At 46.1% G+C, this 25,974-nt stretch overlaps 2 protein-coding genes across 5 annotated transcripts in view; one reads left to right on the top strand and one right to left on the bottom strand.

Annotated features, from left to right (window-relative positions):
* The first annotated feature begins 6,134 nt into the window (after positions 1–6,134).
* Positions 6,135–7,970, top strand: CRH (corticotropin releasing hormone). Its single transcript, XM_063169642.1, has 2 exons — positions 6,135–6,420; positions 6,935–7,970. The coding sequence occupies exon 2, from the start codon at positions 6,950–6,952 to the stop codon at positions 7,484–7,486; it is 537 nt and encodes a 178-aa protein (XP_063025712.1). The 5' UTR covers positions 6,135–6,420; positions 6,935–6,949; the 3' UTR covers positions 7,487–7,970.
* A 1,059-nt stretch (positions 7,971–9,029) lies between these two features.
* TRIM55 (tripartite motif containing 55) overlaps positions 9,030–25,974 on the bottom strand; it is a 37,709-nt gene continuing 20,764 nt past the window's right edge. For 2 of the 4 annotated variants that reach the window (XM_063169607.1, XM_063169629.1), the window contains 2 exons: positions 25,279–25,566; positions 9,030–10,132 (listed from right to left, as the gene is read on the bottom strand). In XM_063169607.1, coding sequence (XP_063025677.1) covers positions 10,013–10,132; positions 25,279–25,566 — 408 coding nt within the window. In that variant the 3' untranslated portion in view covers positions 9,030–10,012. Of the gene's footprint in view, positions 10,133–22,911; positions 23,003–25,278; positions 25,567–25,974 lie in introns of all 4 variants that reach the window. The other 2 variants (XM_063169597.1, XM_063169618.1) reach the window with 2 other exon arrangements.

The following is a 25,974-nucleotide window of genomic DNA, read 5'->3' as shown; positions in this document are numbered from 1 at the left end:
CTCACTTGAAAGGAGTGAGAATGCAGTTGCAACATCTCAAGTACTCCAAATTGTTCTGCCCTCATCTCCTTTTCCCCCAGATATTGAGACTGTTTTCCAAATAATAACATTTTTAAAAAAGATTAATTCTCACTCAGTTCTTCTGGTGTTTATCTGGGGATTCTCAGCCCTGATGATATAGCTGGATGATGTCTTTAAGCTTGAAGTTTGGTGGTTTTTTATTTTTTTTTAAGCAACAGTTGAAGTCATAGCAAGATTCCAGGGCAGGAGCTGCCCTTGGTGTCACAGAAGTCCTTTAATTTCACTGATCATTTTCCCCCTCTAGTCAGTTTTCATTTTTCAGTCTCATTCCCATGCTGTACATACTCTTACATGCGAATATATCATGTGTTTTACATTGCTGCATCCAGCTCTGGGGTCCTCAGCACAGGAAAGATGTGGATCTGTTGCACTGAGTCCAGAGGAGGACCTTTAAAAGGTCCCTTCCAAGGCAAACTATTCTGTGATTCTGTGATTATGAAGGAAATTCTGGCTCACAACAAGCACATGTGGTGGATGTTTTGCAATTGAATGAGGGTTTCACTTCCTGAAAATTCAAACTCCAGCATTTGTTCCATTACCTTCTTCTCCAACAGTGGGTTGGCCATTGAAAAGAACATAGATTCAGAAGTTTGCTCAACTCTCTTCTGCCTGGATGCTGGAGAAAATGCCACAACAGTTCAGTTGTACTCAAATATTTCTCTTGAAATGCTGAAATATTTCTCTTGAAGTGCTCAGATCCATCACCCCAGCTGCGTGGTTCCCCCATGCTCGTGACATGGCTCCAACATCAGAGCAAGATGCACTAAACCTTGCTGTTGACACTACTGGCTGATTAGTGAGAGCCCTGGTGCTGCACATGATAAGATCAAGGCAGGTCCCTGGTATCAGTGGGGTGTTTGAAGGCTGAAGCCATTTCTAGCTCAGTGGTCTTTCCCATAGGAACATCCCAGCTGGGCAGACAGACTCTCATCTGCTCCTGGCCATTTGTGGACAGTTCTTCACAGAGTTCCTGGAACAAGCCTGCCAACAGCCATCCATAATATGGACACAGCACTGTGGGCTCCCCTCTGTGCCCCCCTCCCAGCCTCACGTTCAGGGGCAGATCTGGGCTCTAACCTCCCAGGACAGAGATGTTCCTGGGGAGAGGCTCTGTGGAATTCCCTCCCTGCCCTTCCCTGAAGGTCCACCCTGGTTTCCTCTCCTTTCCTGTGCCCAGTGCCCTCCCCTGGCTCAGCTCCCCTGTTTTGCTCACTGCAGCCATACCTTGCTGTCCGTTGTGTCTCTGTGTCCATACCTCTGCCCCTCTGAACTGCAGTGAACCTGGCTATCCCAGTGGCTTGCTCCAGATGCAAACCCAAATCCTTGTCCTTGCCTCACTCTGCACCAAGGATAGACAGACAAATTGGGCACTCAGCTAGCCAGCAGCATTTCTTTCATGGCCAAATGTACACCAAGACAACCAGGAACACCAGTTGCTTGGATGTGCCTGTTTGATGGATTTCCTCGTTGCTACCAATAAGTGTGAGATTAGCTCCTGCAGCATGATCACTCACAGCACAGAGGGCTCGTGCACGTGCCTGTGCAGCCTTCTCCAGCCCTTATTTGAGAGCAAGAATAGCAGCTGACAAGTCTTGTGAGGTAAATATAAAGGTCAGCTGTTGCCTCCCTGGATGAGGGCTGTCAGGAGGAGAGAGCACTTTCCTGCCTGCTTGCTTCTCACAGCTCCTGCAAGTCCCTTCCCTGCTCAGAAGAAGAGAGCAATGCTGTGAGGCCTCCAGAAGTGCTTTTTGGTGCTTCCAAGAGGGGATGGGAGCAGCTCCTCCCCGTGTGACCCTCGCTGGTGGGAATATGCCCCAGAACAGGCAGGGCTTGGGGCAAAGGGAAGGCTCTGGGTGGGCAGTAGGGCCATGTCTGGGATTCCTGAGCAGTGCACGCTGCCCCTGCTCAACTGGGGCTCAGCCATCCCTGCCAGTCCACCCTGTGTGAGCTGCTGGGCACGGCTGTGCTCCTCCCAGACATGGTGGAACCAAGAGGATATTCCTGAGGAATGTTTCCTTCTGCTGGGATCCCCAAACCCATAAAGTTATGTCTTGTGAGCAGATATCTAGGATCAAGAGTATGAAGAGGAAGTTGTAAATGAAAATAGTCCTCTGGTTGAGCTAATGAGCTTGGTCTCAGATAATGCAAGATTCACTCCTGCTTCTTACACAATTCCTGGAGAGATACCTGATAAATTTCTTCACCCTCTAATGCTGTTTTCCCCCATGGAAAGTTTGGGAATTTAAGGTGATTTACTCTCTCTCACAGGACTGTAGGACAATCTGGTACAAGTTATAGGTGGAGCTCTGCTGTAAGACTGAGGTGCACCACAGAAAGTCTCTGTGACAGGAGCATGTGATTTCCTTCCCAGAGCAAGGTGATTGAAAAATGAAAGAGAAATTAAAAGTGAAGGAGAGAATTTTGAAGACTTCTGGGGTCAGAAGCAAGGGCAGATAGCTAAAATCCTTATCAGTTTAATTCTTCATCCTGATCTACAACACACTTTTTTTGTATTTAATTGATTTATTTAGATTGATTTTTATAACTCACTTTAATTGAGGTTCTCTATGATTATTCTAGCAAACTCAGTCTGCTGTGGAATAATAGGCAAATGTATTTTGTTCTTAAAGTGACTTATCACCCTCAGGCAGAGTAAGATACCCTGAATTTTTCTTTTCTTTTTCTCTCACTTGTCCTAGAATCCATAATATTTATAACTATCAGACACAGATTTCTTTGTATCCAGACTACCAAAAGATGAAATGGAAGTGTGATGTACACATGATTGCTGGCATCTCAGATGAGCTGAGTTCACCTGAAATAGTCTGACTGTGAGAATGCATGTCTGATCACAGGGATCAGGAATGAAGGGCTACTGTGAGATGTGGAAATGTTTGCTGAACTCACCAATGCAAAAATCCTTACTGCCTTCTGACAAAGTGGTAATGAAACCCTGCACTGTGGTAGAAAGTTGATCTGCATCTAGTGTGTGTCCTTCCACGTTTGTAGCTGGACATCCTCAGAAATACCTGGGGTGAGAGCCATACCCTCAGTTTAACATCAGCCCTCTGCATTGCCATACTTAGAGCTGCTGATCTCTCTGCTGCGGTCAGTCCCTGAGGAGGGGATTCTTCTCACTGCTGTCTGAGGATCCTGTGGCCAGGCAAAGGTGGCTGTCTGCACTCCCTTTATAGACAAGGGAGCAAGGTGAATGTCCCCAGGAGCCTGAAGGTGCTCTGTTGCAGTGGGTGCATCATGCTCTGGGCATGCTTTTGCTTCCCCTGAGCTACCTCAGAGCAGCTGTAATTGCTTTCCAGGAGGTGCCTGGGTTTGAGATCACCAAGGCTAAAGGGCAAGAGCACTCAACCCAAGTCAGAGGAGAGGAAATGGGCCTCAATAGTGCTTTTTATTTTGAGACAATGTTATTTTGTGATTCACTAAAATTTCTGTTTGCTCCTGATGTTTGCAGAGTGAGTCAAATATGAACACTTTTCCTATGAAGGGTATGCTAATCTCAAACTATAACACTAAACAAAAATCTCTAATCCAGATGTACCTGATATCCTCCTTGCCTTCCTTTTTCACCCCTCTGGTGAGAAGCCAAGATTTCTTCTGTGGCAATCTCCTTCAGGAGTGACAGCTGACATTTCACTCAGAAGCTAGTGACTCTGGAGAAAGGACTTTTATATTCCTAGGCAGTCAGTTCTGCATTTGAAGTGCTGAGGGAAGGGCTTTTTGGTTTATGTACCTGTGATATTTTATATTCCTCATTATCAAGACATCCGACTGTCTCACAGTGTTCCCTGCATTGCTGCAAGCCCTCTCACACATCACTCAGGATCTATGAGCAAACTGGGGCAATAAGACCATGTTGGCTTAGAAACAAGCTTGTGTGAGACATTGCAGACCATGCTCAGAGCCAGGAGGGAGGAAAAAATTGGAGGAGAAGAAACTGGCAGGTTGTACAGGTCTTGTGAAAACTTGAGAACCCCAGCCTGATTCTAGCTTGCATTTGCTATACCTGGATTTTCTCAAGGGACAAAAGTGTCTGCCTAAAGAGACCTAAATAATATTGTAAATTATTAAAAACATAACATAACCTGTGCCATTTCTCACTGGCATCAATCTTTTGAAGAAGAGCAGCTCTGTCTTATCCAGATCTCATCCCTAACACAAAAAAATAATTGATCAAAATTCTTCTTTCTTTACCTTTATGGTCACATTATTTTAAGAGGCTTTTGTGTTTTTAAAGAGTCTGTTAAACCTAAAAATGGAGACGCTGTGATAAAACCCACCCCAGCGCACATCTGAGGGGTTTGAGTTTAATAAGTACCTCTCACATTTTCCTTCAATTGATTGAACTTAGCTCCTGTTTCTTTGAACCTCTTGTTCTCACTGAAAGCCATGCTGACATGCTCTAAAAGCATACAAATAACTGCTGCTGCGACTAGCTACACAATATATTCTGTTCTGTAATACACATTTCAGTTCATGAATGCCTGAGCAAAAAGTGGTAATGAAGAGCTAAATGTCTGGTACTACTACTTGTTTTTCCATTTGTTTCTTCATGATGCACAAGATCTGATTCTTTGGCACTTTGCAAAAAGTGCATCCGAGGCTGGAGCTTGGTAGAACTAAAATTGAAGTCTAGAGCATCCCTAAGGCGATGCTCAGAATTGGGCTGTGGCCAACCTCATACATTAAGTGGTTTTAACTTTGGTATTTTATTAAAGAAATGGAGTTCAGATGTATCACTTTGCATCAATAGCATGTGATCACCTGTTCTGTCCCAATTCCTCATTATGATGGGACACACTCAAGTGTGTGACCCCAGGAGTTTATTGTCTAGACAAGATAAAACCAATAGGGTTTCTGTAAAGTTCTCCAATTTAAAGGGAAGGATATGACTGATGTTTCAACTGAGGCAGTGGAGAAGGAGGACTGAGAGACGTTGGCAAAGGTAATGGGATACAAAAATGGAAGAACACACATTACACATGGAATGGATGTTGGCAGAAGTTATTTCTATAGGCAGCACTTCCTCTTGAAGAGATCAGAGGGCAAGAAACCCAGGTGGAGACATTGATGTAATATGGCCTGGAGCCTGAAGACATACTGGTCATGGGAGAACACTTGGAAAAAGCTCCACGTGGGGTTAGGACAGGCTGGAGGGGAAGGCCTCAGCTGAGGAGGGCAGACAGGGAAAGCACCCTTCGGCCATGGCGCTGAAGAGGTGGGGAAGATCAGCCGGTGGAGTGGAGAAGGGGAGCAAAGAGCAGGTGCTGTCTCCCCGCAGGCAGTGTGAAGGCAGCGGAGAGGAGCCCGGCCGGCCGGCGGGAGCGGTGCGGCAGCGGCAGGGGCAGCGGGCCCGGGCGGAGCAGGCGGCGCTGCCGGCGGTGCCGGGGCAGGAGGAGCTCAGCGCCCCGGGCCGACGCTCCCTGTCCGGGCAGGTGCTCCCCGGCGGCCCTGGCGGCTCTCCCGGCCTTCCCCGCCAGCCCGGGGCCTCTCCGCCCCCTCTCCCTCCGGCGGGGTCCCTGGCAGCTCCGGCGCCAGCGCTGCCCCGGGTCCCCCCCGGCACCGGCGCCTGCTGTGCCTCAGCCCCTTCCCCCGGGCTCGGTGCGCCCCTGCCCCTGCCCGCCCCGCGCTGCCCGGCCCGGGCCGACCCGGGAGCGGAGAGGAGACGGGAGCCACGCAACACACGGGCCCCGAGGAGCCTCCCGCGCCCACCCGCCACAGCCGCCCCGTGCGGGCGGGCTCGGAGGCGGCGGAGGCCGAGGGGCCGGGAAGGAGCGGAAAAGGAGACGGAGCTAGCCCGGGACAGCAGCCCCGGTCCCGCTCGGGCCGGGTCCTTCCCCGCGGGCCGGCCCGTGAGTGGAAAGTTTCCCCGGAGTGACCTCTCATAGTACGCGCCCGCTAGGAAATCTCATTCAAGTATTTTTGTCAATGGGGTGGGGGGGGCATCCTGCTCCCCGGCCCCCGGCCCGGCTGACGTCACTGCAGAGGCGATAAATATCTGTTGATATAATTGGACGTGAGATTTGGGGTTGCGATAGCGAAACTCGGCCCATCGCCGCTCCGACGGGCCCCCATGATTTATTCAGCAGTAGATCGGGGCACGCAATCGGGCTGTCAGGGAGAGCGTCAGCTTATTAGGCAAGTTCTGCGTGATTCCAGGAGAGGGTCTAAGCTATAAAAATCCCGCGCCCCGGCTCTGATTAGTACCAAATCTGATCCCAAGTTCGCCAGGAGCCGGCTCCGAGGGAGAGCGAGAGGAAGGGACGCCGGGCACCGCCGAGTCCCGCCGCCGCCCGCCCTGCCCTGACGCCGCCGCCGCCCCAGGTAGGTGACGGCCGCGCCCGGGCGCGCAGCGGATGCGCTGCCCTGCGCTGAGCGCCGAGTCCCGTGGGATGCGGGGACCTGTCCTGGCCGCGCAGGGAGCGGGGAGGTGGGGAACGGGCGCTGGAGCCCCACAGTTCGTGGGGAGAGCCGCCCCGCCACGGGCACCCCACGCTCCCCCGCGCCCCGGGTGGGGAAAGAGGCGCGGGTCGCGAACACGGGTGGAAGCTCCGCAGGGGCTCAGCCCAGCCTGGTTCCCGGGAGCCGCTGCCGGGGCAGAGCGGAGCCGCCCCGCGGGGCTGTTCCGCGGGGTTCTGCGGGGAGCGGCCGCCTCGACGGCGCGGGCGGACGGGCCGGGCTGTGCGGGGAGCCGAGGGGCGCGGAGCGGCGCGGAGCAGCGAGTTTCAGCACCGGGACAGCGGCGGCCGGGACGCCCCCTGCCCGGCCGCCCGCTGCCCTCCCCGCCGCTGCGGCTCGGCTTTGTAACCCAACCCCCGTCCCTCGTCTGCCCCCGCAGGTTTGGGCCCCGATCATGAAGATCCCGCTGCTGGTCTCCACGGGAATCCTGCTGGTCGCCCTCCTGCCCTGCCAGGAGTGCAGAGCTCTCAGCAAGAGCCCGGCACCCGCCCCTGGGGCTCTGCACCAGCCAGATTTCTTCCAGCAGCAGCAGCAGCAGCGACAGCAGCAGCAGCAGCAAACTCTGCCCGTCCTGCTCCGCATGGGTGAAGAGTATTTCCTGCGCCTGGGCAACCTTCACAAGAGACCCCTTGGCTCTTTCTCCGCCTCCTCCAGCAGCACCAGCCACCTACAGCCCGAAGCCTCCGCCAGCAACTTTTTCCGGGCGGCGGTTCAACAGCTGCAGCAGCTGCCCGAGCGCTCGCCGGGGAACCGAGAGGACGGCGAAGCCGAGGGTGAGGCGGTGGAGAGGGAGAAGCGATCCGAGGAGCCCCCTATTTCTCTGGATCTGACTTTCCACCTCCTGAGAGAAGTCTTGGAGATGGCCCGAGCCGAGCAGTTAGCGCAGCAAGCTCACAGCAACAGGAAACTGATGGAGATAATCGGGAAGTGAAACGGCCCCTCCCCGCCTTGCCAAAGAGATTCCGCAGTTAGCACAAGAATAATTACACCGTCCGATGTACCATAGTGCTGCTCTGATGTCATCTCTTTATTTTTATATAGCTTTAAACCTAGAAGGGCGTACTCCGAACAGCCTCTGTCCCTTGACTAGCATGCACAACCGTGTACCAAGTGCAGAAACACGAGTGTCGTTTGTAACCTCCCTTACCTTTATTTATTTCTCCATTTCCCAGTTATTCTAGTGCCATCGCTACGTAGGGATGTGTGAGCATTGGAAGAAACGGTGCCAAGAAGACAGAAAACTTTTCTGTTAGGGGGCAGGGAGGTGGGAGGGGGAATCTCTGTAAGCTACTTTCAATCCACTTTTTTTTTCCTGTAAACATTTTCACAATAAAACATCTTTTCAGCGCTCGGTCGATTTGGTTGTGTAAGAGAATGTTTAATATTTATATTTTTAATAAAAGCTGCAAAGTAAAGATGCCTTGATAGACTTTCTTGCCTAGACGCCTGAGGGCTGCTCCGCCTCCCTCGGCGCTAACCGGGGCGGGGGGGCACCCATGGACACCCAGAGCTGCGGGGAGCCCTGGATGTCCTCGGGGATGTTTCCCCATCCTGGGGAGCTCCGTCTCCGCGGGCTCTCCCGCAGGCGCGCCCCGACGCCGCCGGCCCCGCACGGGGTTCGCCCCGCCGCCGCCCTGGGCACAGGCTGCTCCCGGGAATGGGAGGGCAGATCGGTGCCCCCGGAGCTGCCGAATCCCAGCTCTGCAGCCCCCCGAGGGGGCTCCCTGGCTCCTGCCGCCGTGGCCGGGATCGGGCGGTGGGAAAGCGGTGAGGCGCTCCCGCATCTCTTTTGCGTTTTCGCACCCTCCCCGCACCCCAAAAGGGCAGGTTCCTCCCTGCTCCGGCTTCCCCCGTCCCGACGGCCGTGCCCGAGCGGGGTCCCTCCCGGGGACTTCTAGGGAAGCTGCAGTGGGTGTGGAGAAACTTCCCGGGAGGAGCTGGGGGAAATCTCCAGGACGACTGGGAGAAAATAGTAAATCCCTCACCCCGAACCAAATCCCAGGGAAAAGCTGCTCCAGCAGCCGGAGGCGATGCGGTGGCGGGGCTGGGCGGCGCTCGCTCCGGGCTGTGCGAGCTCCAAAGCTTTGCGGAGCTCGCCTGTGCAGCCTCCGAAACTCTCGCAGAGAGTTTTCCAGGGAACGTTCTCCATGGAAAACAGAAACCAGCGAGGGTCGGTAGCAACGGGCGTCCGGGACAGGGGCTGACCCCACACAGCCTGCTGACCAGTCTGCACTGCCAGCTCAGCAGCCCTGCTGGGGCACAGCGCAGCCTTACGGCCCCACACAGGCCCCTGCCAAAACAGGCAGTAAGGGATTTGGATTTGGGAATTTGGTGGGAAAGATCCACACGTAACCCTAGTGCAGAGCTTGACACCTGGTCCCCTATGGCACCAAGCATTCCCGGCAGCTGCCAATCTCTTAAACACTGCTGAGTGTTGACACCCTACTCTCAGTGAGAAAAACCACAGTGTTGCCTTCAGTACAACTTGTAGAGCCTCTTTTAAGACACAAATTTGATTTCATTTGATGGCTCAACATCTGCAATGCACACGGAACAGGACAGTCAGCATCTACCTTTTCTATAGCAAGCACAGGGGCTTGAAATTAAACCTTGAGTGAGTACCTGTGGCCACCTTATTGCACCCTGGTTTCATGTAAGAACATGTCCCCTTCTGTACACACCAATGGCTGAGAGGACACGGACACAGGTTACAGCTGGACAGACTGGGCAGCACTTCAGCAACTGCCCCACATACTCAGAGATGTGTGGAGGTCCTGGCCAGTGCTTTTGGTAAGTGTCTCTTCCTCACTCCTGCCATTGGGAATCTTCCTTACAATTGTGTTTCTGCAAGTGTCATCTGTTGTGGTTTAGTAGGAAGAGCAAGTGCAAAGGAAGAAATGGCAGCTTCCTCCTTCCCTCCCGTGTTCAGCCTCCGCAGCCTGGGAGGCACCAGTGCTGTTAGACACAACTCTGACTTGGGGCTGCCAAGGACATGATAGTGTCACTGAAGCCACCAGCACTGACAAGCGGGGACGCAGGAGGATACTGAGGAGAAACTCTGTTTTGGCAAAGGATGCTACTAGAGAATATCATACCAGTGTTTTAGCTAAGAACATTGGTGAAGTGTTTACACCTACATGGGGACGTGCCAACAAGTGAGTTACAAAACACTAGCAGTGCTCAGCCTAAAGCTGTAGTGATGCTTCTTCCCCCTTGGAAGTGAAAAAATATTGGAAAACACTCTGACTACAATACATAGAATAATCTGTCCCCATGCTCCCCTCCCTCTCAGGTCTGTCAGTTCAAGGGTATGGTGTGGAGGTCAGCTGAGTTCCCAGGAATGAAACCTGCTCGGATGCCCCTTCCCAGGCCAGTTTCTTTGCTGACTGCAGCCAGGCTGCCTGCGCTCACGGTCCTTCTGAGGAGATGCACACCAGAAGCCAGCCAGAGTGAGTCATCACTCATTCAGGGAGTTCAGCCACGAGAAGGAGAAGACATGACGAGCCGGCTCGTCACCCCTCTCACTGCTCACGGGAGCTTCCTCCACTCGTCCTTGAGGATATGGCTCAGAACCAGTCTGCAAAGGAAGGAGAGGCTGATAAATGGAAGAGGAAAATGTGAATTGCATTAAAATCCCTAAGGCATCACAACATGCAGGGAAACAGAATGAAGTGGGACAGAAGGGAAAAGGCAAGGAGCATGGAAATTTGGGAAGCTAAGACAAGACTTCTAACACCAAAGAAGTCAGAGGCACTTTTGCCATGACAGTGTCTGAGGAAGGATTATGCTGGGTGAGCGTGTTGCATATGCGCAAAGGGCTTAGTCCTGATTTGGACCTCTGGAATATTATTGCACTGAAGGTGATAAATGCCTGTTCAGAAGTGATCCTGAGCCAGCTTGGCTTGTGTAGCTGGGCCTCCAGATTGATGTGAACCAGAGCCAAATGTTATTGCCAGTGCATTGCCACTCAAAATGATACTTGTTCTGCTGTTATGAAATCTGCCTTGGAAGTGTTTTCTTTTTATTTTTTCTCTTAAAATCTTCTAATATTTATTTCACTTCAATTTGACTCAGATGAGAAACAGGAAATAGATAATACAGAGATATAAACTTCAGTTTATATCCCTCTTTTTTTGCATAGGTTTCCTACACTTACAGTAGAAGAAGGAATCTGGACATGTATACTGTAGCTGCTAATAAAAGGAATTTCTAAAATTAGTTACATATTTAACAGACCAGTGTAATAGGCAGAAATATTTTACTAATTCGAGATCCCTTTGGCAAAGAATAAAGACCGCTTTGTGATAGGATCAGAAATCCTATCAAAGATAAATAAAAATGTGTGATTTGCTAGCTCCTTGTGTCTTCATCATTAAAACCACAATTTAACTTGCAATACACAGGATTTTTTCCCCTTGTATTCCTAGATGCACACATATGTTATTGTGCATTCCTAAAATTAAACCAGCTATGCTGCCAGTCTTCTTTGTGCAGCTTACTTCTTTTTTAGCTTATTTTGGAAACCTCAGCATGATCTCAGGTGAACTATTTGATGTCAACATACTACTCAATAGATGGAAAATGACAAAGTAGTGTCCTCTGAATTCCAGCATCTCAGTCATTTATAGAATTGTCCTAAACCAGAAAGTTACTTAAGCAGTGTTGCTAATAGACACATCCAGCAACAGATATTGAAGCGGGGATGCTTTTGAGGAACTGAAGCATGGGATGGATGATTTTACTAAGCATTTTTGTAAGTACTTACTGTTAAAGTGTACTACAATAGAGTAAGTAAGAACTAGTGGTGTGTTAAGCATAAATTAGCTGTTGGGCTTCATTCCAGTTACTACCTATTTCAGTGTCATCAACAAACAAGACAGCATGAAGGTATGAAAATAAATAGATCCCTGTTTCTTTATTTATATCTAATTACAGTTCACAGTGCCATTTTTATCAATATCCTTGATTACTCTAAATTAAAACAGCCCTATTAATTTCAATGAAATATTATCTGAGAAACTGTTCTACTATTTGAAATGTGGACCAATCCTTGACTTAGATTCATATTTTCAAAGCAAGGCACTCATGGCGACTTACTGCAAAACCCAAACAGGCATCTTGCAGATGAAAATAGCTTTTGCTTGCTAACTTTATGATGTATTTTATGGAGACCACAAGCATGGTGAAAACATGGGAGAAACAACTGTCTACTTGAATGCAAAAGCCCATTTCCAGCAATGCTGTTGAGAAGGGCTGTCTCCCAGGCTCAATGGCAAAGAATTGGGCCCAGGAGGCCAGATCTTCAGCTGAAGGCAGGTAACTAATTGAGGCCTGATTATAGGAGATCTGCCTCTCAGCCCTGGAAAGTGCTGATTGCAAATCTTTCAACCTGACTACAGTAAATACATGGCTCTGAATTATAAGGCATTGGTGCTGTCTTCATCTTGGTAGATGCAGGAGCGTAGGTGGTTTATTAGTCTTTTGTGATGCTGAAAACTTTGCCTTTGTTTTTGGAAGGGCAGTCAGAGTGCCTGGACTAGCTAAGAGTAATTTTGAATCTGGCTGTACAATTTTGTCCAAGCCCTCAGCAGTGTGTGTAAGCAGGCATGGTCCTCACTTCTCACCCTGTAAAAGAATAGGACTGCCAAGAGGTTTAAAACATAATTCCTGCTTTTTTTTTTTTTTTTTTAATTTTAATCCACACTGGTACCTTGCCATAAAGGAAGGCTTCATTTAGCACTTTCACTTGCTATTCCAACCAGCCACTATCCACAAATTTACAGTAAATCAAGACTAACTTTGAAGCAAAGAACTATCTACAAGTTTAAAGTTATGTTGAGTGTTTCATAGGATTTGGACCCAATATATAAGAAGAAATAAAGCACAATGCAATGACTTAGACTGGTAAGCTGACTACATAACCCTGTTAACCAGCACTGCTGCTACTGCATTTCAAGCAAAACAATCTTTGTCTGCATCACTGCCAAAACTGTATTTCATAATGTGTTAACTCCTTCATATTTTGCTGCGATGACATCTTCCTGTGTCAGCAAAACAATGTTAGAACTCCAACACATTCCCACTGGGTTTGGCTGGGTGAAGCATTTGCTCCCTGCACCTTGCTGCGCTCAGCAGGCTGCTAGTCTGCAATACCTCCATGTGCCTTTCCAAAACCAATCATTTTCCATCACGCCCAGCTAGGAGTGAAGCAAGCACAAAACTGACAGTAGGGACATTACTTGGCTTTTAGGCTTGTGTTTTCACACCTGTGACACTTCAGTGTTTGTCTCTGAATCACACAGTGACTGAGCTCTGTTCTCTTCGTGTAAAACAAGAAAACATCAAAAGGCGCCAGGAGGAACTTTGTCCATATTATTAAGTCCATTCTTCCCTTCCAACAGCAGCTGACACGACTCAGAGTTATACAGTGTGCTAGAATTGTCCAAGAACAAAGATTTCAGCTGTAGATTTTACAGAAAAAGACCTGGTTTGAACCAGGCTGTGATTGTGAAAGACAGTGCAGAAGCAGGTCATTGGGATTGAGGCATCTGACCGCTCTGTAAATCCCTGTAATCTCATGCTGGATTATCTCGCTCTCCCTGTTACTGCAACCCTACTGTGCTCCCAGAGGAAAGCTCAGTGCTGAGCATGGCACAACCCTTGCCACATGCCTTTAAGACAGTCCAGATTCAACATTTCATTGTGTCTGTCCATTGCTATTAGGTAACTTGTCAAGCTTCTACCTGAGCTTTATCTTTGCCTTGGCGATCTCCTGGGTAGGACTTGTTTTTCACATTACTAGAATAACAAGTCCCAACCCTTTGGGTCCCTAAAAGTAATAAGGAATAACTAAAGGGTTTACCTCAGATTACATTCATCACATTAGGCCAATGCTGAGAGAGTGCTGAATACTTACACTTTGATTTATGTTTTCCCTTGTGGTGTCGAGTGACATCAGATGGTGCTTTCAATAAGCACCAGGAATTTTCACCAGGCCAGCTCATGAAGTGGGGAGTGAAGTATACCATGCATGACTGATGGTTGGTTTTGTTTTTCCCATAAGCAAAGTCCAGGCTGGAGTTTACATGCCAGTTCTATGGAGGTGCTGAGCAACCACAACTCCCACTGAGCAGCCATTCAGCACTCCTCAGCATCTGGCATGCTAGAATTTGCATGAATAAACAGTATAAGGATCTCAGAGTTGAGCCTGATGAGTCGTTTCAAAGTTGCAAATATTCGGCATCTTTCAGTATTTGCTTCCTTAAGCAGGACTCTACGTAAATCTGTATTAGGTTCTTGTAAAAAAGGGTGTGGAGATGAGGAAAGAGGTCAGTGGGATGGTTTGTCATAACATTTTCATTTATTAGGTCCCAGCAGTTATCTAGTTTATGCTAGGAGAAAATATGTAGTTTAGGCCTTTTATATATTTGAAATACAGTGAGGTCTACACATTGATTTCTGCTTTACCAGCACTAACCTCAGCAGCCTTTAGGTACAAAGGCTGGGAACTGTATTGACAAACTTTAGTCATCCAGAAACAAGATATCCACTCAAGCAAACTCTGTTCATCCCCTCTAATGGGAGTGATCAGAGAAAGGCACAACCAGAGGGTGATTTGTCCCATGTTCAAAGAAATGGATTGCTCTCTGGAGATACCTGTTTCACTCTAGTGACTCCACACACACTCTGGGTGACTGGGTTAGACTACATCTGGCTTTTAAGCAATTATACAACAAAGATTCCAGCCAAGTATTTCAGGATATTAAAACACTCCGTGATAGGAATTCAGAACTTTGACTGCAGTATTATTTTATGAGATCACAAACTCCTAAATTTAGGAAGTCAGAAGGAAAGGTGAAGGGCTGAAAGGCTTCATAATCTACTTTAATGTAGATGGATGAGGCAGTTGGAAACAACCTATGTGAATGTTTTCTGGATCAACAATGCCACCCAAAGCAGGTTCTGCCCCTTGGGTCCCCCTTCACCTCTTCCTGCTTTGGTTCCATGGTTCACTGTCCTTTGAAGGGCTGTACTAAGAATGGGAATGTCACTGGAACAACATCTTTTTTTTTTTTTTTTCCTTTTTTGAGGTGAAGGAAGATATTTTTAAACCTGGATCATTTGAATGATTTGATTTCAGCACTGCCCAACAAACAGCTGCCTCAGCACAAATGCCCTGTAAGTGGTGGCATCTGGGAAGCAATAAGAGGCAGGGCCATTTGGCAAAAAACTCCTGAATCACCTTTTCTGCCAGAGGAAAAACTGGATCCACACCCTTAGAGGCACATGCACTTGGAGAGAGAAGCAGTGAAAATACAGGTTTCTTGCTTCCAGGGTTTCTGTAGCCTCAGAAAATGAGCTAGAAATTAAATTTAATTCCCATTTTTAGCTGGCTTGTTTAGAAACAACCCCCAATGTTGACAGGAGCAGGCATGATTAAAAAATGCTAGCTGGTTGCAAAGCAATCACAGAATCTGTAGGCTATGTTTGTCTGCCTCAAATGTCAAGTGTTGCACTGCTGGCACTCAACACTTCCAGGCAGCGGAAACAAAGGGAGCACAACAGGTTATTTTTAAATAGTTTAAACTTTAGTTCAAGCATTTTGTTTTCATATTTTTATGCAGTCTAGCTCCTTCAGCATAACACCTGGCAGCTGTCACGTAAATCACAACAATATTGTTTCAAAGCTAAGGGGCTGCTTATTTTGCATGGATCTTTTTTATCAGTGGGAATCAACAGAGCATTCTCCAAACTATTTGTTACAATTACCTGCCACAGAAATACATAAGGTAGCAGTCAAAATTATATGCACAGACAAGCTCCATCAGACACAGAATTAGACATACCACTCTCTTAATAGTGGTCAGTAATGAATTTTAAAAGTCCATTGGGAGTAAATGCCTTTCTTCAATAGATCATCACTATATTACAATTAACGTTATATGGACAATGTCTAATGCAGAATCTCTTACATAATGATCTCAAAGTGATAAAACATATTTCAGAGGAAAACAGCCCAACTGGCTTATTTTGGTATAGGTTCCATGCATCTCCCACAGGACATGGAAGTCCAGACACTTGAACCTGTGGTGGAAACTGCATTAGAGCATGGTGTGGGAGAGCAGCTTTCTTCTCAGCATTACTTGGGACAAATAACATACAGTTCCCCTATAAAAGTCACCTATTTTTTTCATAACTCAAGGAAGAAAAGGAAGAAATAACATACTTGTGTAATATTTGACCCATTGCTGCACCTCATTGATCCAACTTTTTATTGACAGTAATTAACTACATATTTGCATGAAATCTAGTCCTCCTACTGGGCAGGAAAATGAAGGAAACCCAAGTGGAGAGTCTTAAATACACATGAATATTAAGGCTGCATGATCAGAACAGTCTGTCCTGCATTTATCCACACCATTCTTCATTCCTCTAGGAGTGAAGGTTTTTTGGGACCTCCTGATCAATAAGCCTTTACCATTTCTGCTCACTTGCAGCCTGCTGGAGAGCTGTCTAGCAAAGGAAGGATCCTATTGAGAGGCTGCAGGAGTAAGTGCTGGTCACGTACTACACACTGGTCACCCGTGCCAGGAAGCTACTCATGAATACCAGCTCTTCCCTCTTCCTCCTACTGCTGCTTTGTCACACAAATAGATAGGAATTCAGATTAACAAGTTTAATGCGAAGTAAAGACCTTCCAAGAACTTCTCCATGGCAGTAACCAATCTAATCCGTGTTGTAGAAACTTTGCTAAATAGCTTTCAGGGAGAAGTGGAAAAATAGTAGTGGTTTAACGTCCTGTCTGTCTCTGTCAGGCAGTCTTTCCTTTGACTAACGTGGACTTTGGTATTTCAAAGCTTTTTCTCCTTCTGCAAACGGTACTTTTGGAAATCCAATGAATGACACAGTGATAGTTCAGGCTGTGATTCACCCTGGAGCTCCATTTGTGGGATCAGATAACAGAGCCAGCATAGCTTTGAGGTGTGTAGACACACACATCCCATGCTTGGAGGCTCATCCCAGGCTGCTCACATTGTGAGTAACTGACTGCCCTAGGCTCTCCTAAGCCTGCAGGGGGTGAGAGTGGTGTTTGTGAGCTGTGGGCACAGTACAGCTTCTCTGAGAGAAAAAAAAAGTGGAGATTAGGGACAAAAACCCAGATTGTCAGCTAAAGCAACCTGTTGCCATTCCTTAAAGCCACCACATAACAGAAGAAGAAAGTCTTGGCCACAGTTACAACATTTTTTTCCCTCATCAGCTGTTGCTGCTACCACTTTTTCTTTGTGTGCTCATTTTTCCACGTCTCCAGTTGCCTGAATCTGCTCCTTACTGCAACCACAGCAACTGAAGCTGTTATCCAAGCTATGACTCTGCTCCAAAACCCCAGAATTGCTCAGTGAGTAGCACTGTGATTGCCCAGATGGGTGTCTGTCATGTCAAATCTCACTTTGTAATCTCTGCTTGCCCGTTAGCAGTGCTGGCCTGCTTGCACAGCACTCAGCCAAGTGATGAGTGAGATATTAAATCAGGTTTCCTTCTGTCCATCTCACACTGTTCCCAGGTGAAGTCCAAGGAGCTGTGATAAATTCTGCTCATGGAGATTTGGATTCAGTCACAGTTATTGACGAGGTATTGACAGGGCATGGAGTACAGATTGCAGTCACTGTCACCAGAGGCAAGCTTGGAACTGACCTGCATGTGGGCAGGCACCAGCTCAATTTTTCTTTAAAAAGAAATGTATTTATTTTATAAAATTAAATTTTGAATTTGTACATAAATATAAAAATGAATGTATTTTAAAAACAAATATTTTGCCAGATGTTGAAGAGGCTCATCAGCACTAATGGGGGAAATGACAGCTATATTTTCTTGGTAAGGCATTTTGTAATAGAATAAGTCACAGAGCAAGTGTTTCATCATGAACAAAAACCACTTCTGTGAACAGAAGTGCTGAGCCAGGAGTGCTCTGAGTGACTGATCTGTATTTTGATCACCACCTTCAGTGGCTGAGACAGGCAGATTTTATAGGGTGCTCTCTAAATTGAAAAGAGCAGTAAGAAATTCAGATCACTTATCCCCCAGGACTGTGAGCCCCTCGCTCTCTCCTCAGTCAAAGGCATGATGTCTCTGTTTGAACGTGTTTTGAACATTTCAGCACCTCTTGGCTGGCAGCCAGGGATAACAGGTTTTTTTAATTAGTCACTGGCCTCTTACTTAATGACCTGAGGATTATTGCAAAGATGCCAGGAATATATATCACCTGCAAAGAGATACAAGATTGAATCATCACTCTTTGATATGTCTGTCTCCCCATTTTCCATTTAATTTTGGTTGCACATGGTCTTTATCTCCATTTTAGTCCCCCTGGTCTTTATCTCCATTTGAAAAGCCCAGCAGGTGGGCACTGCAGGGTGCTGCAGCCCAGCCCCTGCCTGCTCACAAGCCTGGAAACCCTGCAAGGGGAAGGATACCCTTCCCAAACACAGGGGTTCAGGCCCAGTTAACTAATTGCCACCACTGGGATTTTCAATCAGCTGGGCTGGAATTTCAATGTTGATCTGTCTCTAATGCTTACAGGATACCAGTGCTGCATTCCAGAGGCGAGTGAGTGCTGTGCTGAAAGCCTGGCCCGTCTCAAGGCAGTAAGATAACTAAGCAAATATCCCAAAAGCAGATGGTTTGTGTAGTTGGGACATACATCTACCATAATGTGATGTAAACCAGTAAATGTGATGTAAACCAGTTCATCCATGATTAAAAAATATTTTTTGTTTACATTCTATTTTCCTTTCCAAACTCCTTAACAATGAGCAGAACAGGTGATGCTTGGAGGAGGAGGCTGAATGGAGGTAGAATTCAGTATTTAAATGAGCTAGTCACAGAAAGACAATGTCTAGGTGAGCCTGGCTTTGTATTAATTTCAACAGGAAAAATAATTTTGTCCAAACTGTCATTGTGGAGATCCTTTTACTAGTAATAGACTGAAAAAAATGAAATATCCATAAATCAGATGGTATCTATGACTCACCAGACAAACAGCAGAGCAGACTATTTGAGGGAAAACTTCAGGTGAAGTATTTGCCACTCATATTAATTATGAGAAACTGTTGTCTGAAATCTGGTCTTAATGCATTGCCCTCACGACTCATCACTGCTGTCTCTGAATCACCCAGATAATTCTCAAAATTAAGGGAGAGGGAGGTGTTAAAAGAGGAACAGTCAAGACTTTGCTGATCTCCTCCGCATGTATTGCCAAACTAAGGGGAAAAAAATTCACCTGAAGTACAAAGTCAAGAAACAAAATGGAAATTTACAGGCAAAATTTGCCACCAACTGAACATCAGCCTGAACGGCCACAGATGTAGCTGCTATCACTGAGTCCCAACTCACTGAGTCAAGCTACAGAGAAGCAAAGGCAGAATTTCCTCATTGTTAACTGAGTTTCTTGCATCTAATGTTTGTTCAGGTACAGGAATGCTCCCACCCCCACCCCCCCCCCCAGTGAAATTTAAGAGATGTTTAGGAAGAAGATTGAAACAGAGTTTGATTTGGGCTTCTACACCAGCTGATTCAAGGGTCTCCTACAAAAAGCTCAGCTTCAGGGAGGACAGATGACTCATTTTCATTCAGTCAAACCTTGCAGATATTTTCTAATGGTACAGGAATAAACTCATCAATTTTCCACCTAAGGAAAGGTAAAATACAGATATATAAAGGCCTAGATAGCAAATATCAAGTTGATTTTTGCTGTCTGCAGTCCTGGATCTTTCATTAGCACTTAACACACTTGTTGGAGGGAGCAGAGAGCCTTTGCAGCAGCAGCTGGTGTCTTGGAAGAGAGCTACCTGGGCCATGCCCGTGGCTGATGCTAACAAACTTCTTGTTCTGCTCTGGGGGAAACTGTGGGAAGGTGTGTTGGGGATGGAGACCCTTTCTTAGCCCCATTCCTGCAAGATCCAGCCTCACAAGACTGCCTTCTCTTGAGCAAGAAATCCCTCTTGGGACAGCTGGCTTGACGTGGGTGCTTGTCTTCCTCACCTGAGCACATTGGCAAGACTGGGTCTCCAATTTGGTGAAGAGAACATTTCTTATTTGTGTTCTGCTGCCATGCTTGTGCAAACACTCCAGAGCAGCACTGTGCTGAAATGTGGGACCATGCCTTTTATACCCTGATGGAAAAGTGGAGGTATGTGAACAAAGAGCACAGTGCAGTCTCTTGGCCTTATTTTGATTTTCAGTGATCTTATTTTGTCCATGTTGTCTGCACATTGACATGACAACCAATCAGCTAAAACTTAGCCATATACTGACTTCTCTGATGTGATTTAAAGATGTTTCATGGGAAAAAAAAAAAAAAAAAAGAAGGATCACCAGCTGAAATTAAAGTATTCAGCAGCAGGGCAAAGAGAACTACAGTACATGAATACAGAGAAGACTGTCCTTATGGTAATTCTGGCAGATGGCATAAGGTTGCAAGAAAGTAATAGAAAATTTTAAAACTAATGAAACAAGATTAGCATAGGCCATTCCATTAGTATTTCTCCTCCCAAACAGTTCAGTCCTGATTATATTTTATATCCTCGCGGAATTAAAGAACTGTACTCGCTGCCTGCGGAGGGAAATTAGATCAGGCTACTGTTTGTGGATGATTAACTTGCATTTCATTTCAGACTAAATGTATATACACTGGAGTCCTTTGGAGCCACAGACAGACTCTTTTCTTTTCTGAATTTGAGCAATGGGATGCAGCGTCCAGTACTTCATTTTAGCTGAAATAAAATGGGTAACCACACACAGAGCCAAACCAAGACTTTAATGAATGCTCACAAATTTATATGGTTTCACTCCATGAGAGATGTTGCCGACAAAATATGATCAGGGAAAGTTGTGAGACTCTGTTTCTCCCTGCTGTCTGTGTCACCCAGCGCTAATGCAGCCCTCCCCATGGAGCCAAGGCAGTTCATTGATGCCATTCCTGCTCCCCATGCTTAATCATTTGCTGCTGGTTGTCACCTCCCGAGGCTCAGATCTCCCCAGCTTCAGACACCGGGCAGGGGCAGCAATGTCACCTCACACTCAGCAGGCAGGTGGGACAGGTGCCAAGGGACAAGCAGCAGCTGCTGCTGAACTTGCTCTGACTGGAGATGCCTCTCTTTCTCTGTCAGAGGCAGAAGCAGCCCGTGGTGACCACACTGCTGACTTAGGCACTCCCCAAAGGAGGATGAAGCTGTCTGATGCAGAGTTACCTATTTTGTTCCTGCTGAATAATCTTCTTTTGGCCTTTCTTACACCAAACAATCTGCACACCTGTGGGCTGTGGCTCTTGTTGCCTTATCTCTGCTCTCACACTCTGGAGGAAATTTAGAGATGCATCAATACAATTTCTTAGAGTGACATGACCCTTAAATAAAGTAAATGTTGGGAATTAATAGGGGAACTGATCTCTTTTTGCTGAAAAACAATGAAAACCCTATTGGTGCATTCTGTTAAAAGAGCCTGAAAATAAATTATATGCTGCTCTTATGATGAGAGTCATGCAGGTTTATATTATTATTATAAATAATTATACAGTTATTCAAAGTAATTTTGTTATTTGGCTTTTGGGGCTTATCACACAAAGGAGCAAGGGCAGTGACCTGATCTTTCATATGAAAAATGAAGACACATAAACTGTCTAACCAGACACCTCACTATGCATGGAGAATAAAACCATTTTTATGCAAATAGAATCTGAGACCAAAATGTCTTTTTCCTTCACCTCCTTTCTACTTCATTATTAAATAAATCATAAAGATGTCACTAGAGACCACACAGAAAGAGGTCTCGAATAGTAGAAATAAGAGCTTTCTGCCTTTATCTATTTTCAATTTTAAAAGGTATTCTGAATTTAAAAAATAGAGAGAGGGGGAAAAAAGCATGCCTGATTTCCCAGGAATAAAAACAACCTCTATGTCCTTTAGTAATAAAACGAGTTTTCAAAACCAAGCACAAGTAAATGAAGATTAAACTATGATCCATGAACTTAATTGAGATTCACATTGTCCAATGCTCTTCAAATTCAAATTACTACCAGACAGTGAATATTTTTGGCTAATTTATGCAACTAAAGTGTAGATGATAACTTCTTCCCTCTCCCTTTTAATTATTTTAATTGAGAGATATTCTTCAGTCATAGTGCTGGAAGTTCTGCACACAAAAGCTGAATAATAATTTGTCACTTTTCATAGATGCTCCATATCATGTACAATGCTGAGACCACAGTGCAGAAAGTGAGCAGGGAAAACCAATCATCTTTGTGTTGAAGAATAGATTAACACTGAATTTGTCTGCCATTTGAGCAAATACCCAAAGCTAACTACAGCTGGTTTGAGTCAGGTTTTTGGTTTTCAGTAAACAACATTGAATATCCTGTTATAATACAGAATTCTCTGTAGATCAGTCATATCACACTGAAAATTGAACACACATGTATGTCTTACCTAAGGGGGGCACAAATTTGGAGCTGGAAGATAGTCATGGATATTGTCTACCAAAAAAGGGGTTACTCCAGAAGAGATGTTAAGGAATAGTTAAGGTTTAGATTACAGAGTTTGTATTTGGGACAACTTCATGTGGTAGTGAAGTTCTTAGTCCTTGACCTTGTGGATATTTCAGCTCTTAATGTGACCTAAGGGAAAAAAGCCTTTGTCTAGAATGGGTGGGATTCCTGTAAATGCTGCATTTCAGGGCCATGATTGGTGCTCCATGCTCACTGGGAATGTGGGAGAGATAGCTTTGAATGGCAGTGGGACATGAAGGGAATGTGGGGTGTGCTGTGTGAGCTGGGGTGTAAGGAGACCCTTTCCACTATGTCCATGGGGACCTCTGGAGAGTGGGGCTCGAGCCATCCACCCAGGGGAGCACAGGTGATTTGCTTTCTGTGGTGATCCTGGCAGCAGGATTGTTCAGTGGATTTGTTTTCCTGACCTCAACCCCTCTGATGCCAATTATTACTCTCCAGCTCTTCTTCCCCTACTTGTTGGACTGAACAAGCTTGGTATTCTTCATATCTGTCAATCAACAGATTCTCCATCCTGCTGGTCATCTGAACAGCAACTGAAATACAAGCCCATATATCTGCAAGAGTAAATGTCTCTTTTCACTTTGAACCAGGAAGATGCAATGTTTAACCATGCAGGAGTAAGCTGAAGGGTGGCATTTGTGATGAGGAAGAAATGATTTAGGCAGCTCGTGTTGTGAACTAGCATGATGTTTTTGGACAGGAAGAAAGGGGAAAAGTCCTTTAAAGCTATAGAGGAACATTACCAGATACACTATTTGAGCTGTTAGTTAGTGGTAAAATGAAATATTTCCTACCCATGAAAGTACAAATCATGTATTGAATCAGATTCCAAAGACGATGTAGTATGATAAGAAATGCCAAAAGTGTTATGCAGAATGCTAACTCCTGTGAGAAAATAAGAAGAGTTCTTCACCAGTGTTGTCATCACATGAAGTACTCATTATCACTATGTTCTGTCAAAAAGCTCTGTTTCCACAGCACTTTTCCATGATATACTTTAATTGGAGGAAGGGAGTAAATACAGTGGTGTGAAGAACATCAGCTGGGGTTTAAAAAAAAAAAAAGGGAATATAGCACTTCAGAGTGGGTTGAGTAAAATCACATGCAGGAAAAATACAAAGTTGAAGTTCACGTAGCTGAAAATTATCACTGCCCCATGACAGCAGTCATTTCCTTTGTGACATAGACACATCTCAGCTCAGATCCTTAAACCTGATCACAGCATCATCTCATGGCATCACTCTCACTCAGACACTCTGCTCTTTCTATTCTTCTGCACATTTCTGCTTCTTGTGCTTTCCTATCTCTTGCTGTGTCTCCAGCCCATTGGCAATCCCATCCTCAGCTGTTTCCCCTGCTCCTGTCTCCCACATCCCCAGAACCATGAGCTACTCTACTCAGCATCCTCCTCCTCCTTCCAAAATGCCAGTGTCACCTGTGATCTGGAAAATAGTGAGATGCAGCAACCCCAAACCCACATGCCAACAGGAACTGACATCTTCCTATGTGCCTGTTTTTGCTCCTGGTACTCAATGAAGAAAGCTGGGTACCAGACTGCTGTTGTTTTTCAGACAGCTGCCCACATCAAACTCAAGTTTTGTTCCTTTTCTTCTTGCTGGGGCTGAGGGACACAGACCACACTTAGGCAAGCTCCCAGGGAATTAACCTAGTACAGAACTTACCTACCTATGGTGAGCTTAGGCTGCCTGGTCATCAGTGAAACTAATAAAAGGAAACAGCTCTTAGGAAAGCTAAGAGGAGAAAATAAGTTTCACTGTGAATTTACTTGTTGCCAGCTCATTTTGAGTATACTTAAGAAAACAGCGTCAGAGTAGATTTGATAATTTTAAAGTACTTTTCGTTTTAATTCCACTCAAATATTCCCAAATAAAACCCTGACTTGAAAAATAGCCACTGAAATTTAGTGGTCAGATGTTGCTTTTGTTAAGAAAGTCAGCAAAGTCAGCCACCAAATTCAAGTATCACTGACCGAAGCCTCTAGCAGAAATTCCCCTTTTATCATCTCTGTTAATTTCTTCTCTTAACTTTTTGCCTGGAACATGATTCTTTATCTATTGTCATACAATTGCAGCCTATGTAGCTGCTTATGTATGCTATATAGTCTTCTCCAGACTTAAAGGAAACAGCATGAAATACTTAATACCCACTTTTTCTTTCTCTTTCTTACAGACACAGACACACAATCTCCTCTCATTGCACACATATGGGTAATTGCTTTGTTAAAACATGCAGCTAGAACCTGTAAATTACTATGGTTTGTTTTACAGTGCTGCTCATGGGCTGGTCACCACACACTGGAGCAGGACCTGGTGTAGTGTGCAAATCCTTGCACAGCTCCCTCAACTCTGTTCCTTGTGTCTTTGGGCCATGTGGAATTTGTATACATGTGCTGAAGGAGGATTATTCAAATTCAGGTTATACCAATTCTAATATTGTCATTTTAAGAAAAACATCCTCCTGTACTCAACACATCAGTATCTATTATCCCATCATGCTGCTGAGTGTCTAACACTGAACTGAAATATATTTTCTTCACGCTCTCTTTTAATCGAGTCTCAAGAATCCTTGGAGCAAACCCTCTGCCACAGATCTGAACCCAGGGAACCACACTCCTTACTGAGAGGCAACCAACCACACAGGAAGGCTCTGGGTGTTTGCATAGCTTCATGTTCACATGGGGAAGCACTCCAGGTGCAGCCACAGAGCTGCAGAAGGCAAAGCCAAGCCATAGCTGCTCAACCAGTCACGGTAGGACAGCACATACACGGACTGTCAGCAGGTGATGAGAGTAATCTCATGCACAGGATTTCTCTGCCACTAACACATGCAAATATCTGATGTGCAGAGACATCACTGGCCTCTCCAATAGCTCCTGTGTGTGAGTAATTTGGATAACAGCTGGCACAAGCAAGGTGCACTGGCAGGTAAGCACAAGCAACCACCAGCATGCTGCTTCGAAGCTACAGTCAGCCTGTCACACATTGAACCATCTATAAATCCAGTTTGTGCTGCTTTCACATGTTTGAAATTGCTCTTATTCTTTAGCATGCAGAGGAAAATGAAGCCACATTTTCCTTAACATTGCTGTTCCCGCCTTGCTGCACGTCCCAGCCCTCTGGGGTGACTTTGGGAGCACTGACCTTGGACGTCGCTGCAGTGGCATTACTTTCCTTACCACTCCCTGCTGCACTCTCCTCGATTGTTGCTGCTGTCGGGGCTTCTGCCTTCTTTGCACTTGTTTCCAGAGAAACAGGAGTCCCTACTTTCCCCAGCCCGCTCACCGGGCTTGAGCTGGGGCTGCTTGGTTGCCGTGACTGGGATTTATACCAGCTAGGGTAAAACAGGGGATCCGTGGGTTCTGCTGGGGCCGGCACTTGAGTGTCAGACTCGGGAGTCTGTTGAGAACCACTCGGTGTCACAACAACATCCTTAAGCAGGACAGATAAAGAGAAGAACAAGCAGAGCGCACCACGTTACCTTCCTGCTGTAGTCACATTGTTCTGCATGTTGTGTTTGTTAGATAGCACTGCAAGGCATGGGTTTGTCCCACTAATATGATCTGAAAGAATTGCAATCAAAATGCAAAGCAAAAGCAGCTATCATTTGAATAACACAGACAACAGAAAGAAAATAAATGAACCCAAAAATACAACAGGAGGGTAGAACTAGCTGGGAAGGGGGTGCTAACTGAGAAAGGAGTGAGCAAGGGGTTCCTCAATTCAGACAAACCCTCAATTCAATCCTGAAAACTTAAATTCTGCATAAGAGTCTCATGAACCCATACCAGCCATGAATGACAGGTGTAGGTACCTTCAGATGGCTTGTTGGGTTTTAGG

The sequence above is a fragment of the Melospiza melodia genome, chromosome 1 (assembly GCF_035770615.1).
Source record: "Melospiza melodia melodia isolate bMelMel2 chromosome 1, bMelMel2.pri, whole genome shotgun sequence".
Lineage (NCBI taxonomy): Eukaryota > Metazoa > Chordata > Aves > Passeriformes > Passerellidae > Melospiza > Melospiza melodia.
Note: the sequence above shows the minus strand (reverse complement) of the source record. Positions and strands in the feature narration are given on the sequence as shown.